We start from the raw sequence: 15,045 nt of genomic DNA on the forward strand, positions 1-15,045 counted from the left end.
CCCTCCTCCTGGAAGCACACTGTTGGTGCATTTGCTCTCATCGATTGCAGACAGGCGCTATTTGTGTAGCCTGGTTATAATTTTTCTCTCTGTGTGAGCCACGCAGGCAGGAAACACGGCTGACACGGGGAGCCGTGTGGAAATGCACACGCCGCAGGCGGACACCACAGCGCGGTTGACATTACAAAACGTTCCCAAAACCCCAGCTCCGATGGCAGTTTTCTGTCCTCGACCCTTGACCCCAGTCATAGGCAGAGCAGATTTCATCCCAGCAGACACTGAAGAACTTTCTCTGTGTTTAAAGCGTTAACTCCGCAACAAGAGGTTATTACTACAGCCGAAAAAGAAAAAAAGAAAAGAAAACAAAATCAGTGAGTGAGAACAGTTTACCTGGCAACAGTTTTTTCTTGTTAAACTCCAACTAATTGGCCCGTAGTACAAACCGGCCGGCCTGCCGCCTGTCTGCCTGCCAGCCTGCTAGATTAGTGGCTGCTCTTGTTCAACTCAGCTCAGCAATAAAGACTCACAGGGAGGGCAGCTGCTGCCACACACACACACACACACAGTCACACTGGAAATCTTGGTGACCTGCTGAACAATAAAGAAATCTAACCTGACAGGGATGTACATGTAAACAAATCAGAGTTTTAAAGTGTTTATAACATGAATCTGAATGTTTGCCACACCAGACGTTAGCCTTTACATCAAAGATTGAGCACAGGACAGTTTACTGGAAGTGGCTGAAAATCATGTGGTGATTTTTTTTTTTACTTTAGTTACCAATATTTAACAAGAATGAATTTTAAACTAAGTAAACTCATTGTGATGCCTCAAAGACAAAAAAGTGATTTAATTCTCTGCACATTCTCTGGATTCAGACTGCACCGTAAAAAGGCAGGATTTCTTACCATCGTCTCAGGGAAAATGATGGGAAAAAATAACATTTAGGATTGATTTGCCAGAGGACCAAAAGTATAGTTTAGAGGTGGTATTTCATGAGCAATGTGATGGTTTAGCCCTGTCTGGACCCAGGAATTATCTGGCCCCGCTCAAATGGGGGCCCTACTGGTTTAGCCATGAACAGAAATCCTCCCTGCAGATCAGGGCTGCCTTCGGTCAGAACTTTGTTTCCAAGTTCACAGAGTCTGATTCGAGAGGTAAATCACTTTTTGCAGAAACATTTAACAAAGCTTAATAAAAACAAAAATAATGCAACACACTGATTTTCTGCAAAAAAAAGAAAATAGTTTAATTTCTCTTGTACCACCCCTTACAAAATATATTTGTTTTAGGTAAACTGCCGTATTCGAGTGTATCCAATCGCTATTGATTTTGCTGCTGAATATTACCCACGTGTCATTATCCACCTCAGATTGATGTGTGCGTGTGTGTTATTAAATCTTACTGTAATATTTCTCTCCGCAGTTGCACATCTCCTGCTTTAACACAGCAGCTGTTGACTGCAGCAAATAACTTGGTTACAGATTTCATATCGGAAGAAAGAGAGCGAGGGGGGGCAGGCAAACAGAGGACGGAAACACGAGATTGGATATTTGAAAAGCATTTGGAAACAATATTCGGGCTTTAACAGCTGAAAGTAAAGACGAGGACAAATAATATGTGAGAGGAGGCGAGCCGAGAGATAAATGGGAGTGATTCTTATTCACAAGGACATTTGAGCTTTGCCTCATGGCCAGACATGAATGAGTAGATTTCAATAGTATCGACTGTTGCTTCGGACATCAGCAAACACACACAGATGCACACCTACTCAGCCACAAACACTGAAGACCGTCTGGAATACAGAGTGGAGCTGTCTGCAGGTCAACTCTGGCTTTTTATGCTAAAAGGCACAAACATACCTGCAGACAGTTTACCCCTACATGTTCAAGGTTGCAAATATTTTAGATCGGACAGCAGGTGTTCAGTTGTTTTTTTTTTTTTTGTCTTTTTGGCTGCTAAGAATGAGTTGTCAGTGTGGTTTGTACTGCAATTAGAGATACATGTGTGCTTTGAACCAATAGAAGGGCTCATTTGTAAATTGCTGGCACCAACGATTTTGTCACTGATTTATTTTGCATTATCATACTTGGGATATGAATTAATTTACTTAACAATAAACCCACATGTCTGCTGACTTTTTCAGTCATATTGATAGAAAAAAAGTGCTAGTAAATGTCCAGAAGAATAACCTGTGAGTATGATGAAAAACTCAATTTTGGTGTCAAATATTTAAGTTGTTGATCACTAATACTACAGTTTTTTGCATATTTGAACGTGATAATAAACCACTTTTGGTGACCTACAGCCATACCACCTTGCAATAGTAGAGCAAAAAAAAAAAAAACTTTTACAATGTAAATAGTTTAAACACACTTTTTGTTGTTTGAGCTCAAAGCAGCACATTTCTGGCAGCAAAAAAATTGAGGAAAACTATGATTGTATAATTATGACACTTAAAATCTTATATTTTGCTCAAGATTTCAGGGCTTTAAATATTTAGATATATTTGGTTGGCACATTTATTAAAATAGATTATATGATATCATTCAAATATCTGTAATAATACACCTTCTATTTATACACACACATGATCCTGTACAGTGTGTGTGTGAGAGAGTGTGTTTCTGTGTCTTCTGCAGGCAGATGAGAGGACTGACACAGCTTGGCCTGTCATGTAATAAAATGTAAGAGTGGCACTTTCACGCTTGTCAACATTTTCTAAATTTACCCACAGACCCGGAAAAGTGCACGCTCTTAACTCACACATGCACACACATTTAAACAGGCCTGCAATTTTTGACTGCTTTTCTCTTTCTGTCTCCATTAAAAAAAGAAGAAGAAAAAAAAAAAAGAGCCCTGAGCCGCTCAGCTCCTTTGCTCCCCGACAGTTTCAGCAGGCACACACTGGATCGTACACACACCAGTCACAGTTGACAAGACATTTTTATAACAAAAATTGGATCCCATTTCCGTTCCTCTCCAAAACTCAGCAGACGTACTGGGAAACGCAACGTGACAAGTTTTCAGCTCCGTGGCTGGAGCACCAAAAAGCATCAGTGGCAAACTCAAAGCAGCCATGCAGGGAAAATATTTATTTCAGCAACAGTCGACAATAAAAAGAGACTTCGATAAGAAAAGAGCTTTTAATCATTTGGATCTATATTTTTTATTTTGTCTTTTCAGTTCCTGCCATTCAGGACTGCTTATATCCTTCATTTATTGAACAAAAATGGAAAACATCACAACATCTGGGAGACAAATAATAATAATATGTTATTCTGTCTTGCGCCGAATCCTAATTTTAAAAACAGTTATCATTGTTCCCACTAGATGCCTAAAATGATATTTTATATCCATAATACCGCCATCAAAATGTCTCCACCTCAAAAAGTGTTGTTTATAACTTGTTTACCAAGTAATAACATATGATATGTTTAGGAAATAATATTTATGACCATAATGTCAATTATTTTGCAAGTAATCTGCGAGTCTTCCTTCCCAGCAAGTGAAATTCTCTGTCAGAATGACGTTAAGGCACATTGTTGTTGACACCGCAATTTCTCCGACTGCTACAACATTGTCCCTTAAAGTGCAAATTCAACGTGAAAAGCTCTTCTTGCTTGTTGTATTTAATATCACACTGACAACTATATCATTCTTGCACACTGTAATCAAATAATGACAGCGTGGTAAATGTTCCCTTGTGACATTTTCTATTATAAAATGCATACAGCCGGTGTCAGACAATGCGTGGGTGGTATCACTCAGTGGCAAATGGGATTGTAAGTGGCACCGGCTGACATTATGCATGTTTGCATAAGAAGTAATTGCACTCGTATATTGATGACATCCATAGGTAGGTGGGTGTCATCTGGAATTATGATTGTTGTTCTAGAAATGAAGTAAAAAAAAAAAATAAAGCATTGCTCCCCATTAGCATATTTTTGACACTTCTATTAGGAGGGTATTACATGCGTAGCTGACTGCACTTTAAATTACACCTAAGATAAACTACTGAAAGAAAATAAGAAGCACAAAACCCAAAGACAGAGATCGGGGATGTTGTGGTATTAGTATTTTTAGGGTGTTGAACACACATGGCAAAACGTGGATGTGCTTGTGTGTGTTCTGCACATGAGACCGGCAGGCCAGAAGGCAGCCAGCTTGTGTCGGTCACCTTCAGAGGCCAGATTTGTACTCTTTGCTCTGACTCTATCTCTCCGGCCCTTCCTTTTCATTTCCAAATGTGTTTTTCCTGCAGGTGTCCTTTCCTTATTTGCTCTTCTTTATTTCCCTAACATTTTTTTTGCTTTACTTTTCTTTCCTCGCCTAATCGCCATCTCCTGTCCTATCGTTTTGTTTCACCTTCATCCATCTTCTCTTCCTCTCCTCCTGAGACCTGTAAGGAAATATTCGCTACCCTCTTATTGGATTGGCTGCTTGATGTTGGCCCTTCACTCGCTGCCCCTCAGCTTGTTGGGTAATGATAATAAAATTGGAATATCCCAGTACTTATCAGTGTATTACCCCACAATCAACACCTCGGATACCCTCTTTTTCTAAAGGTTGTGCAGGCGCACACGTAGCCTAATGTACAGAGAGTGGATGGCAGGCGAAAATAGAAAAAAAATTAGGAGTGAACTGCTAGAACAAGTGCTAGAAGAAATTTGCAAATAAAGAGGTTTTTGTTGTGGCTAAAGTATAAGGTGGTATTTCCAGGAGGGCTTGCAGCGTACAGTAAAAGAAAGAGAAAGCGGAACAGTGTGGTGGACCAGGAAGAGAGATGTGTAATGTGACTCTGTGGCATCCGTCCAGACCAGAGGTGTGTTATCGTAAGCTGCTCTCAAAACCCCACTCTGGTCCACTGTACATTTGCGGTAATGTAAAACATCTCACACGTTCTCATGTCTCTCAGTCATCTCTCTGGGCATTCTCTCTCTCTCTCTCGCTCTCTCTCTTTGCATGTCGGTGTCTAACTTTCTGTGGGTGGTAGTGGAGCATGCCAAAGCCGAGATCAGGTTTGGAAATTGATTTGAATGAGTGTTGTAGACAGCTGATAGCTGTAAAAGATTTTTTTTTCTTTCATTTCCCAGGGAGTTTCTCCTTTGATGTCAGCTTGTAGTCAGAGCAGCTTTGAAGCTCAACTAGAGCAGGCCAGGGTGCTACTTGATACTGAGTGAGTTTGTGTTTGTCGATTTAGCATATGGGTTCATGTTTGATGTTTTTAAGTCTAATTGGTTTAGAACTTTAATGACAGCGGTAACCTTCACAGTGTCTGATAAATGCAGTTTATTTATCAGATTTTTAAAAAATGGGTATATCTGTACACTTCTTTTGCATTTAAGATGATGTGTTTTATCTACCACTATATCCTACTATCACACATGTATGATAAGTGTATCTTTACCTGCTCTAAGTTTTAACGTAAATTGATTCCTTTTGTGATAAAAATCTCCTAAATCTTATTTTGCATCTCATCCGCTGCCTCTCTGCATTCATGTAAGCGGCCATACCCTGCTACAATCTAATCCCCACAAGGGAAAAATCCAGTCTCTTGCCTTGAATGCAGGGTAGGGGGAGGTCGTGAGGTCAAGTACGGCTAATTTATTCACTCAGTCAGATTTCCTCTGCCTCGTGAATGGCAGATGGAGAGGCCCGATATGATATCACCTATCTGAATCACCCAGGGGAGAAAGAGGTGGCGGAGGTGGAGACGACGGGGAGAGATGCAGGGATGAGGGGAGAGGAGATTGACAGGAAAGATGTACAAAGAAAGGGGGCACAGATAGTACAAAATTAGAGAATTAAAAGTGGTTAGATAAAGAGATAGGGTAGCCTAGCCCACAAGAGTGTGAAGTGTGTTCGCCCCACTGAGTCAGCTGTTGAGCTGAACATTGAGCCACACAGGCTCTTATCAGATGTGTGTGTGTGTGTGTCCTTATCTTAAGACAAGTGGTTCTGGTCCAATAATATCCTGGGAGATGGTAGGAATAAGCTGCTTAGACCAAGATCTGACATGTAGGAATGAGGGAGAATAGATAGCACAAGGAAGATGAGAGGAGGTGATGAGGATGGAGAGAAAATGAAGAGGAGGAGATGGACAGATAAGGGATCTGGAGGACAACAAGGGGACGTCTAGGAAAAGATGGGATGTAGAGGTCTGTAAAAATTAGAATTGATAGAGAGGATGTGGAAACAGTTTTTTTTTTTTTTTAACAGAAGAGGGATATGAAGAAAGTTTGTGGTTTGAAATACATGTTGGCTTTTTTCTGTATGATCAAAAACTTGTGGTGTGAAACCAACTGTCGACTTGAAGACACGTTTTCTCAAAAGGTCCTTTTCATTTATATTTTAACATATATTGATCTTCATCTGAATGCCTTTTAAAAGTATATATTGTGAAGAAAATGTGACATATAAGTTGGGTTCTGAAGAGGTGTTTAAGAGGTTGTAATTTAAAATTAAGAACCAAAGGAGTTCATTTGAAGCACTTCTTTTGACCGTTTACTGGGTGGGTGCAAATTGTTAGTAAAGGTTTCAAATATGTTTGTTTTTTTTTAAAAAGAGGCATTAATGATACAAAACATACCTGTGAACACTAAATAAATTTAGTCTTTTAGATTTAAATCTATTGTTTGTGTTTTGTGTCCTCAGATTGATTTCCAATTGAAGATGAGGAACCAGATTTGAAGACCTACAGATGTCCACCTTCCCTGGACCATCCGGCTTCGGCATCACTTATTACCCTGGAGGGCATACTTCATTTAGATCATTTACACATTTTATCATCAATACTAAACTGGTCCAAAGTGTGACTTCTACAGTTATTGGCAATTGCCTAGTTTGAATAATCTGAACTGAGTTACCCCCGTGTGAATTTGGCTGGAGGACATTAAATAGTGCATTTAAGCTAAGCTGAACTGCCACTGGCTGACACTCTTGTTCTTTTTCCCCTTGTTACAAAGGGGTCTTTTTTGAGCCTCTTCCTCTAGAGACCAAATCCTTTCAATCACCATCCCAGATTCCTGCACCTCCTCAGGTCCATTCCAAGGGACTTGGGTATTGTCTTCAACCACTCTGAGGAGGATTCATCTCCTCCTCCACTTAAAATTCTTAAAACGTCTTTCGACCACTCAGACATGGACCTCCACAGGGCAGCCTTCAAGATGGAGAGCTCCTCCTATCTGCCTAATCCTCTTGCCTCGCCAGCCCTCATGGTCTTGGCCTCCACTGCTGAAGCTTCCCGTGACGCTTCAATTCCCTGCCAGCAGCCACGTCCATTTGGAGTCCCAGTTTCTGTTGAAAAAGACGTCCATTTGCCATTCAACAATGGCTCTTACACTTTTGCATCAATGTACCACCGCCAAGGTGCAGTCCCTCCAGGATTTCCCAACAGGGATTTTCCTCCATCCCTCCTCCACCTTCATCATCAGTTTGCACCACCTAACCTGGACTGCTCGCCCATCAGCATGCTGAATCACAGTGGCGTTGGTGCTTTCAGGCCTTTTGCCTCACCTCCAGAAGACCGGGACGGGGCACCAGGCGGTTATCAGTCTGCTTTCACTCCAGCCAAGCGCCTTAAGGGCTGCCTGGATCCAGAGGCTTCCCCCCACCTGCGGTACTCTGATGCTGAGGGGAAAGAGTATGATTTTGGTGGTGCTCAGATCCCTCCTGGAGGCTCACCCAGCAGCGCACTGAAGGCAGTTGAGGACAGCGGGAAAAAGATCTTCGCGGTTTCAGGGCTCCTGTCCGATCGGGAGACATCCTCCAGCCCAGAGGACCGCATTGAGCGCTGTGAGTAACAACTCATATATGTTTCTTATGAAAAATAAGACTGCATATACATTTTGCAACAGGTTTTGATGAAATTAGGATCACGAGCACATCAATGAAAACATAGTAGTATAACTACAAGGGTCACTAAGTGGTTTGATCAATTCAAGTAGAATGCTCAATGTATTGCTGCTGGTTTTACCTCTTGTCATAACAACTAAACACTTTTGGGGAACTTTGTTGTAATGTATTAAGAAGTGTTCTCCAACTAGTCTAACAGTACTTTCAAATTTGAACATTCAAACAGGAATCTCAAAGACTATTGTTCTGAAAGTGCTAAGTCAGACCACATACGCTTTTGTACTTTCACACGAAGAATTGTAATAAAAGTTTTTAGTGAAACTCATACTGTAAGTTAATGCATTGTTAAATTATTCTACAAGAATGTGCAGCACTGAAACCTGCTACCTACAAAGCCAAATCAAATCTTGCCTCTAAAATAACACAAACAAAAGTGTAACTTGCTGCAATCTGTTAAAGAAAGCACACATTAGCATCACACACACACACACTAATAAACAATCCTGTTTGTATTTCTTGTCATCATCTCTCCTGGCTCTTGCTATCCTTGTTTCACAAGTCCACAGGCTCCACCGGTCACATTAGCATTCACCAGTGGAAGGATGCCATTTGGCCCTCACGCACTGGGAATCTGATTAGTGTGTTAGCATGCGTGTGTGTGTGTGTCTGTGTGTATGTAAGACAGTTTCAGAAACTGGCCATGCTCTTTGCCATCAGCATTCATCATAGCTTCGCACTGGCAGCCTTGTTGCCAAAAGATTTACCCACATACCCAAAAGCTTGGCAGGCCATGTTTGTGTGGGTGTGTGTGTATGTGTGTAATAAATAGAGGATTGGAAAAGGGTTGTAAAAGCTCCAAGCACAAATATACAAACACTTTACCAGAGACACAAACAGCTTTTTAGCATGAGCACCGACATCTCATACATATATCAACAAGCTGCACTGGATCTCAGTAGCAAATTGGAAGATGGGCAGAAAAAATGTGTGCTTTAGGGCCTAATTAGGGCTGTCCACCATTTTCCCCTGATTTTAAGTATCACATATGTCTTATCTTATTCTGTCCAAACTTTCCTTTAGATATTCCTTGCTTTTTTTGTCCAAACATCTTATTAACTTATTTTCATTTTCTTACATCTTTGAGTTTGTATGATGTATCGTTGATGGAAGACATGAGACAGAGGGGACGACCTGAGACTGACCCGATAAAAAGACCACTGCAGGAGAGAGGGTGAGAATAAGAAAGATGAAGGAATGGATGTGTAGGGAGAAAAGGGAAAAAATGACATTTTGTGGTTGATGATGATGAGAATGGGGGTTGTGAAGAAGGAGAAAAATACAAATATACAATGCTTTTAATTGTACTTCCAAACTTATTCAACAAGGACAAGGAGAACAAAGAAAAAATGCAAGTCGTAGAGTGATTTTACAAGACATTCAATTTCAATTCAACCCTATTTTATGGACAACTGCTGTTTGCACTACATATTCATTAAGGATTAGATGTCTAAAACAGACAAACAAGTAGCTACAGGGCATCTGTGCTTTCATTTGGAACAGTTCACATTAGATAACACCACAAATAGCCTCCATCTCTACCGCAGGCTTCTGATGCAACTGGATGTGCGGAGGACCTCCTTACACCAAAGAATTATGGGTTCTCCTTCACTGGGCTTGGCTGTTCAGGGGAGCCGTAACAAACAAACAACTCTTTAGTACAATCCCATGAGAACAGTGCTGTAGCTGCTTCACACTCACACACCAGTGCGGCTTTCAGGCTGCTTCACACAATAGCCTGTTTTGAACTGCCACGCTAAAAAGAGCTACAGTATGCTTGGGATTAATTGATTTCATTGCAAATTGGGGTTTAACCCTCCTGAAGCCCGAGAGAGAGAGAGAGAGAGAGAGACAAAGAGTGGTAGAGAAGCCTGTGTAACTTCAGGTAAATTTGACCTGAAGGCCATGGGAGGGTTAAAAAAAGGGACTTATTTTGGAGTTATGTCAGATTTCCTAAAAAAGTGTATGATCAGTTAAAGCACCACATTAATTCTCATTTATAGTTTGACAAAGTGACCCTGGATACTTGAAAACAAAAAAAAAAAAAAAAAAATTACAGTGGGTTTGAACGCTCACACTGATATTATAGTACAGCAGTGGCATTGTAGATAACAGAGAACTTTGTGTCCTTGTGGGCTTAAAAAATCCTTATCTTATCTCAGCTGACATTATTTATAATCCATGGATTTAATTTACAGTTGTCAATAAAAAACACATATCTTTTGCCCTTATGAAATTAATTACATGTGGCCTCATGGTTCTAAGTTTAGCTCAAAATTTACAGGAAATAATATTAGGGGAAAAAAAAAGAAAAAAAACATCTAGCATCTAGAATGCATATTGCCCGCCACCTTCCATGCCAGAGTTTTAGACTAAGGTCATCTCATGTTGATAATTATGGAGTTGTAGCCATTTTGGTCAAAATGTTGTTATGCGCAATCTCATACAATATCATGACATGTCACTCTCATTCTGAATGAAGTTCAGCTACCTTAGCATCAAATTTTAGCTCTATATCTGTAAAATTTATTGTAATCAGATATTGAGTTATTGCCATTGTGTGTTGAATAATGTCGATTATCTGTGGTGGTCATCTTGAATTAGATCGACTCTGAAAGTTTATCAGTTGTTGATGTACATCAAGAGATTACTTTCTGAGAGTTTTGTTAAAATCTCTCCAGCGATTCATGAGATTTTTTTTTTGCAAACAGACACACAAACAAAGACACAGGCAAAAACACTATCACCTTCCACCAAAAGTCAACAGATAGGCAATAATTAAAAACAAAAATTAAATACCTTTTACAATGATCCCATTATGATCCTGTCCCTGCCATGCAAGTTCATAGGTGTAGGGGTATGTCGAGATTGACTTTCTTCACACATAAAAAGTAGCTTTAACCAACTCAAAAGCCCTAAATTCCCAACCTCCTTCCATGAAATTCTGTTTAGTTCGCTGACACTTCAGGCGACAGTGGCCTTCTCAATGCTAAGCCTTCCTAAATCCTCCCTCTGCACCAGCAGGCACGTCGGCTGTTAACTAAACTCGCTAACCTGTCAGCCGCTAAACCTGTACATAAAGGCCGCATCATGCCTTAAGAGGACCGTGCATGTCATATCATTGGGAAAGCTATTACCGTTTACTGTATTGTCAGGTTTAAGCACGAGAATGAAGGAATTCAAAGCAAAGGAGGATTTCCGCACGCATTAACAGTGAGTCAAAGGAGGGGAGTTATGGGATGTATGACTGGAATTAATGGGAGTGTCGACAAATTGAACAACTCGCCCTTACCGTGTTTGTTTGTTGAGAGGATTTGAGGGTGCTGGATGAGGTGACAAAGTGGAGGTCTGTGTGCGTGTTCACTGCTACCAGCACGTTCTGTCTTGTTTGTTTTCTCTTTCTTTCCTACGTCTACTTCTTTCCTTTCTGTTCTTTTCTCATTTCCATCCGTTTGTATGCATGTGCATCTCCCAGTGTGACTGGGACAGCTGTAGTCTGTTTGTTTACGTTCTCTTGGCTCCTCACATTTACAAGGCTTTGGGATTTACCCTGAACCTGACCCTGAATGCCAAACCCCAGCCTTCTCCTATTTTTCTTCCGTACTTGTTTTTATTCCTTCAGCTGACATCTTTTACATACGCACGGTTTGCAAATCAGAAAATAAAATGCAGGACAAAGAGGGCCAAAATGTAACTTGGAGGGCAAATGTACAATAAAGACAGTTTTTGGCAAGGAACTAAAGAAAACAGACGTTCTCAGAGCACAGAGTAAAGGAAAGAACGCATGAGTAAGGAAATGAGAGGATGAGATTAAAAAAAAAGGCTGTGGGAAGAAATGATGAAGGAGGATGATGAGATGTTGAGCTAAAATGCAGATCTGCCTGGGCTAAATAAAAGCAGAACATTTTTAAAACAAATCACACACAGGTGTACAGTGAATACATCTTGAATTATTCATTTTACTTATTTACATGTTCACTTTTTAATCATCAAAAATTAGAGCTCAAAACCTAATTTTTCTCCGTATCCTTTCCAACATGAAACTGTTCGAACGTTCAACAGAGCGCACCACACACAGCTGTTAAAACATGCAGCGAGAGGCCATCTTTTCATCCTCCTCGGCTCCTTTCTTCTGTTCTTCAACAGAGCAAATGTCATGCGTGTTGTTTCCTTCTGCTGCCGAGTAGCACAAATCGTGCTCCTAAAAATAAAAGTCTCAGTGAAGAAAAATAAACTGCGGGGGCAAAAAACAACTTGGGTTCTCACAAGGGGAAGATACTGATGTTGATGAATAACAAATAGATTTTGGCTGATTTTTTTTTTTTTTTTGTGTTCATCTTTGGTTCTGAGTGGTCTTTATTTTTAGGATTTCAGCATCACCTTTCCCACACTCCACCTGTCAGTCAAATTTCTTATTTTCGAACGGAAGGGATAGTTTGGACATTTTGAAGTTTGGTTCTGTTGGAAGGTTATGAACAATTAATACCTTACATGTTGTAAATAGCTCTTTGAATGACCTAAGTTTGGTGAAATAAAGTTTAACTTTAATTCATGAGCTAATGGCTGGTCCAAATGTGCCCAAGACTAAAAGTTCATTGATATTGTCTTAAAAAACCCAAAAACTCCTGTCCGAAAAATTTTATAACAGCTCATGCAAGTGCTATATTATAAACCTTGTTCATTATGTGGCAGAAATATTATGATAGTTTTGTTGAAAGTTCCACAGGCTTTACCAGTACAGCTACAACTAGCTGCTACTGCTGCTATTGGCGATCAAAAATAACCAAAGAAATCTGCATAATAAAACTGTATAATATGAAATTGACAGCATTAAAATGGTTGGTAAATTAGCACTCACATAAGCCAGTAGAATTTTGGCAAATGGCGTAAGATGGAGGCAATCCAAACCGAAACTGTTTAAAGGTAAGGTATTTACTGTTTGTAAAAAGATCTGAACTTTCCTCTTATCTAAGTGACAATCTTTTCCCTATTTAATTCTTTCAGAGATATATCTTCTCTTTTCTGTCTCTCCAAATTGTGGCATGCGCAGAGTTAAAAACCAGTCAAGGAGAGAGAAACACTCATCCCTCTCCTTGTCCTCACAAAAATCTGCCCTCCTCATCCCCTCACCCCCTCCTCCCTCTCCATCTCTGCTTGTCACGGTCTAGTGGCAGGGTTAAGTTAAGTAAGAGTGTTCTAATAATTAGGACTGGGACTCGCCTGCCCGCTCCCCAGTGTGTGTGTGTGTCTTCCTGTCAGTGCTTAGCCAGATGTTAAAAGGCTTGTCCCTCTCATGTTGCCTCCCTGTCAGTCTCCACAGTGTGCCACACACACAGTCCCCCCTCCCACACACGCACACACGCACGCATGCACACAATCACACATATCCATGCATATTGGAGACTGTCCTACTTGTGGTGGCTTTGTTTACCCCCAAGTGAGCGCCCTTCTGCCCTTCTGGCAGCTCCCTCAGCACAAGGAGTGTGTGATTCCATGTCAATACCAGCCTCCATGCATCTGATCTATACTGTCCACAGCGTTAAACCATCTGGTTTATTGAACCGGGTTTTCAGAAAGTTTTGGCATTATTATATTTCGAGTATTTCTCTCAATATTTCATTTGACCCTTCTTTTCTGCAGGGTGACAGCCAAACAGTTGTTCATTTATGTGTGTATGAGCGTGTGTGTAAGTCTCTTGATGTTAGTCTTGCGGTCATTCTTGTGACGCCACCCAGATCAAGGATTAGTTGCTTCCTGTTGGTCCTTTTGTTAGCCCAGCCACACCATTTGGACATGGATAACTCTGTGTGTGTGTGTATTGGTGGAGGGTGTTACATATGTGAGCCACTGAAATGTGGCACATGAAGGAGAGAATATGAGATGAGAATTTTTAAAGTATTTTTTTTTCCCAGAATGAACTTAATCAATTTAAACTTCTAAATAGTACATAAAACTATAAAATAAACAACTTCTAAAGCTGTGACATAACACTGACACTGTTTCCAGTGCTGTTTTAGTCATTTGGAACTTTGTTGGGAAACATAAAAATCAGGTAGAACGCTCAAAAAACAGGATGTCACTTTTGCTTTTCTTGTTGCGCACACATGTAAACCCTCTCTCTCTCTCTCTTTCACACACACACACACACTTGCACCGCTTCATAACATCCCAAGTTCCGGAATTCCACTTTGTTCCCCCTGGTGATGTCAGCTTCAACCAATAAAACCCCCTGTGTTAAAACTCCACTGAGCCTCATACAACTGGAGCACACCTGGCAACACAACACACATTTAGCTTTTAATATGTACACACACACACAAGGTCGTGGCATGCCTTAGCCCTGAACTTACCCCTAAAATATGCTGTCTTTTGCAGTTTTGTTTCTCGGTTAAACTTTTTCAAAACCATAGTTTTTTAACAGCAGTTCATTAAAGTAGTTTATTGCGTAAAACCTATAGCATTTTATGTTTAAGAAATCCCAACATGTTCAGTGTCAGATTTTAAGAAAAATGAGTGAGTAAGTTTCTAAAACAAAATATCTAAAGCTCTGTTTACAGAACACTGTTTTTAAGTAAAACTGGAAAATTTCTGTTGCGATTTGGCCCCTTCCTGTACACAACAACAGCGATCAGATTCTCTGACACTGCTCTCAGAGTTGAAATGTTTGGACAATCAAATGTATGTGTATACACTATTTTGGTTGTAACTGCTTTCTGCTTGAGAGACTGAAGTGTGTGAGACACATGCGTGTGTTGTTGAAATCCAAAAATCACAGCGTCAGCTAGTGAGCTGGCATGGAAACTACAGCGAATACAAGAGATACAGGATTACCGTGTAAACATGTAACTTTTCCCCAATCAACATTGAAAACTCTAATGTGTCTGGAATATCATTCACATGTAAACAGAACCTAAAGCAAGTGTATTCTCTTCAGTAAACTCCTGTGGTAGTTCATGGTTGACCCAAAATGCTAATGAGTTCAAGTGTGAAATCAGCTCCATGGAGCTCCTGCACATCATGTAGAAGTGGAGACAACTCTTAATGCAGATGTGTTAAAAGATTTCTCTTCTGTCGATTTTCTCTTTATCTATCTCTTCTTCTTTTTTCCTCTTCCTCCTCCTCTCTGTCCTC

General features: G+C 40.4%; 1 protein-coding gene across 5 annotated transcripts in view; it reads left to right on the plus strand.

The window, feature by feature from the left end:
• rnf220a (ring finger protein 220a) overlaps positions 1 to 15,045 on the plus strand; it is a 160,133-nt gene that overhangs the window by 5,474 nt on the left and 139,614 nt on the right. For 4 of the 5 annotated variants that reach the window (XM_017420854.3, XM_017420853.3, XM_017420856.3 and 1 more), the window contains exon 2: positions 6,658 to 7,797. In XM_017420854.3, the coding sequence (XP_017276343.1) occupies positions 7,143 to 7,797 (655 nt within the window). In that variant the 5' untranslated portion in view covers positions 6,658 to 7,142. Of the gene's footprint in view, positions 1 to 6,657; positions 7,798 to 15,045 lie in introns of those variants that run through there. The other variant, XM_017420857.3, reaches the window with a different exon arrangement.

This window comes from Kryptolebias marmoratus, linkage group LG20, assembly GCF_001649575.2.
Source record: "Kryptolebias marmoratus isolate JLee-2015 linkage group LG20, ASM164957v2, whole genome shotgun sequence".
NCBI classification, from domain to species: domain Eukaryota; kingdom Metazoa; phylum Chordata; class Actinopteri; order Cyprinodontiformes; family Rivulidae; genus Kryptolebias; species Kryptolebias marmoratus.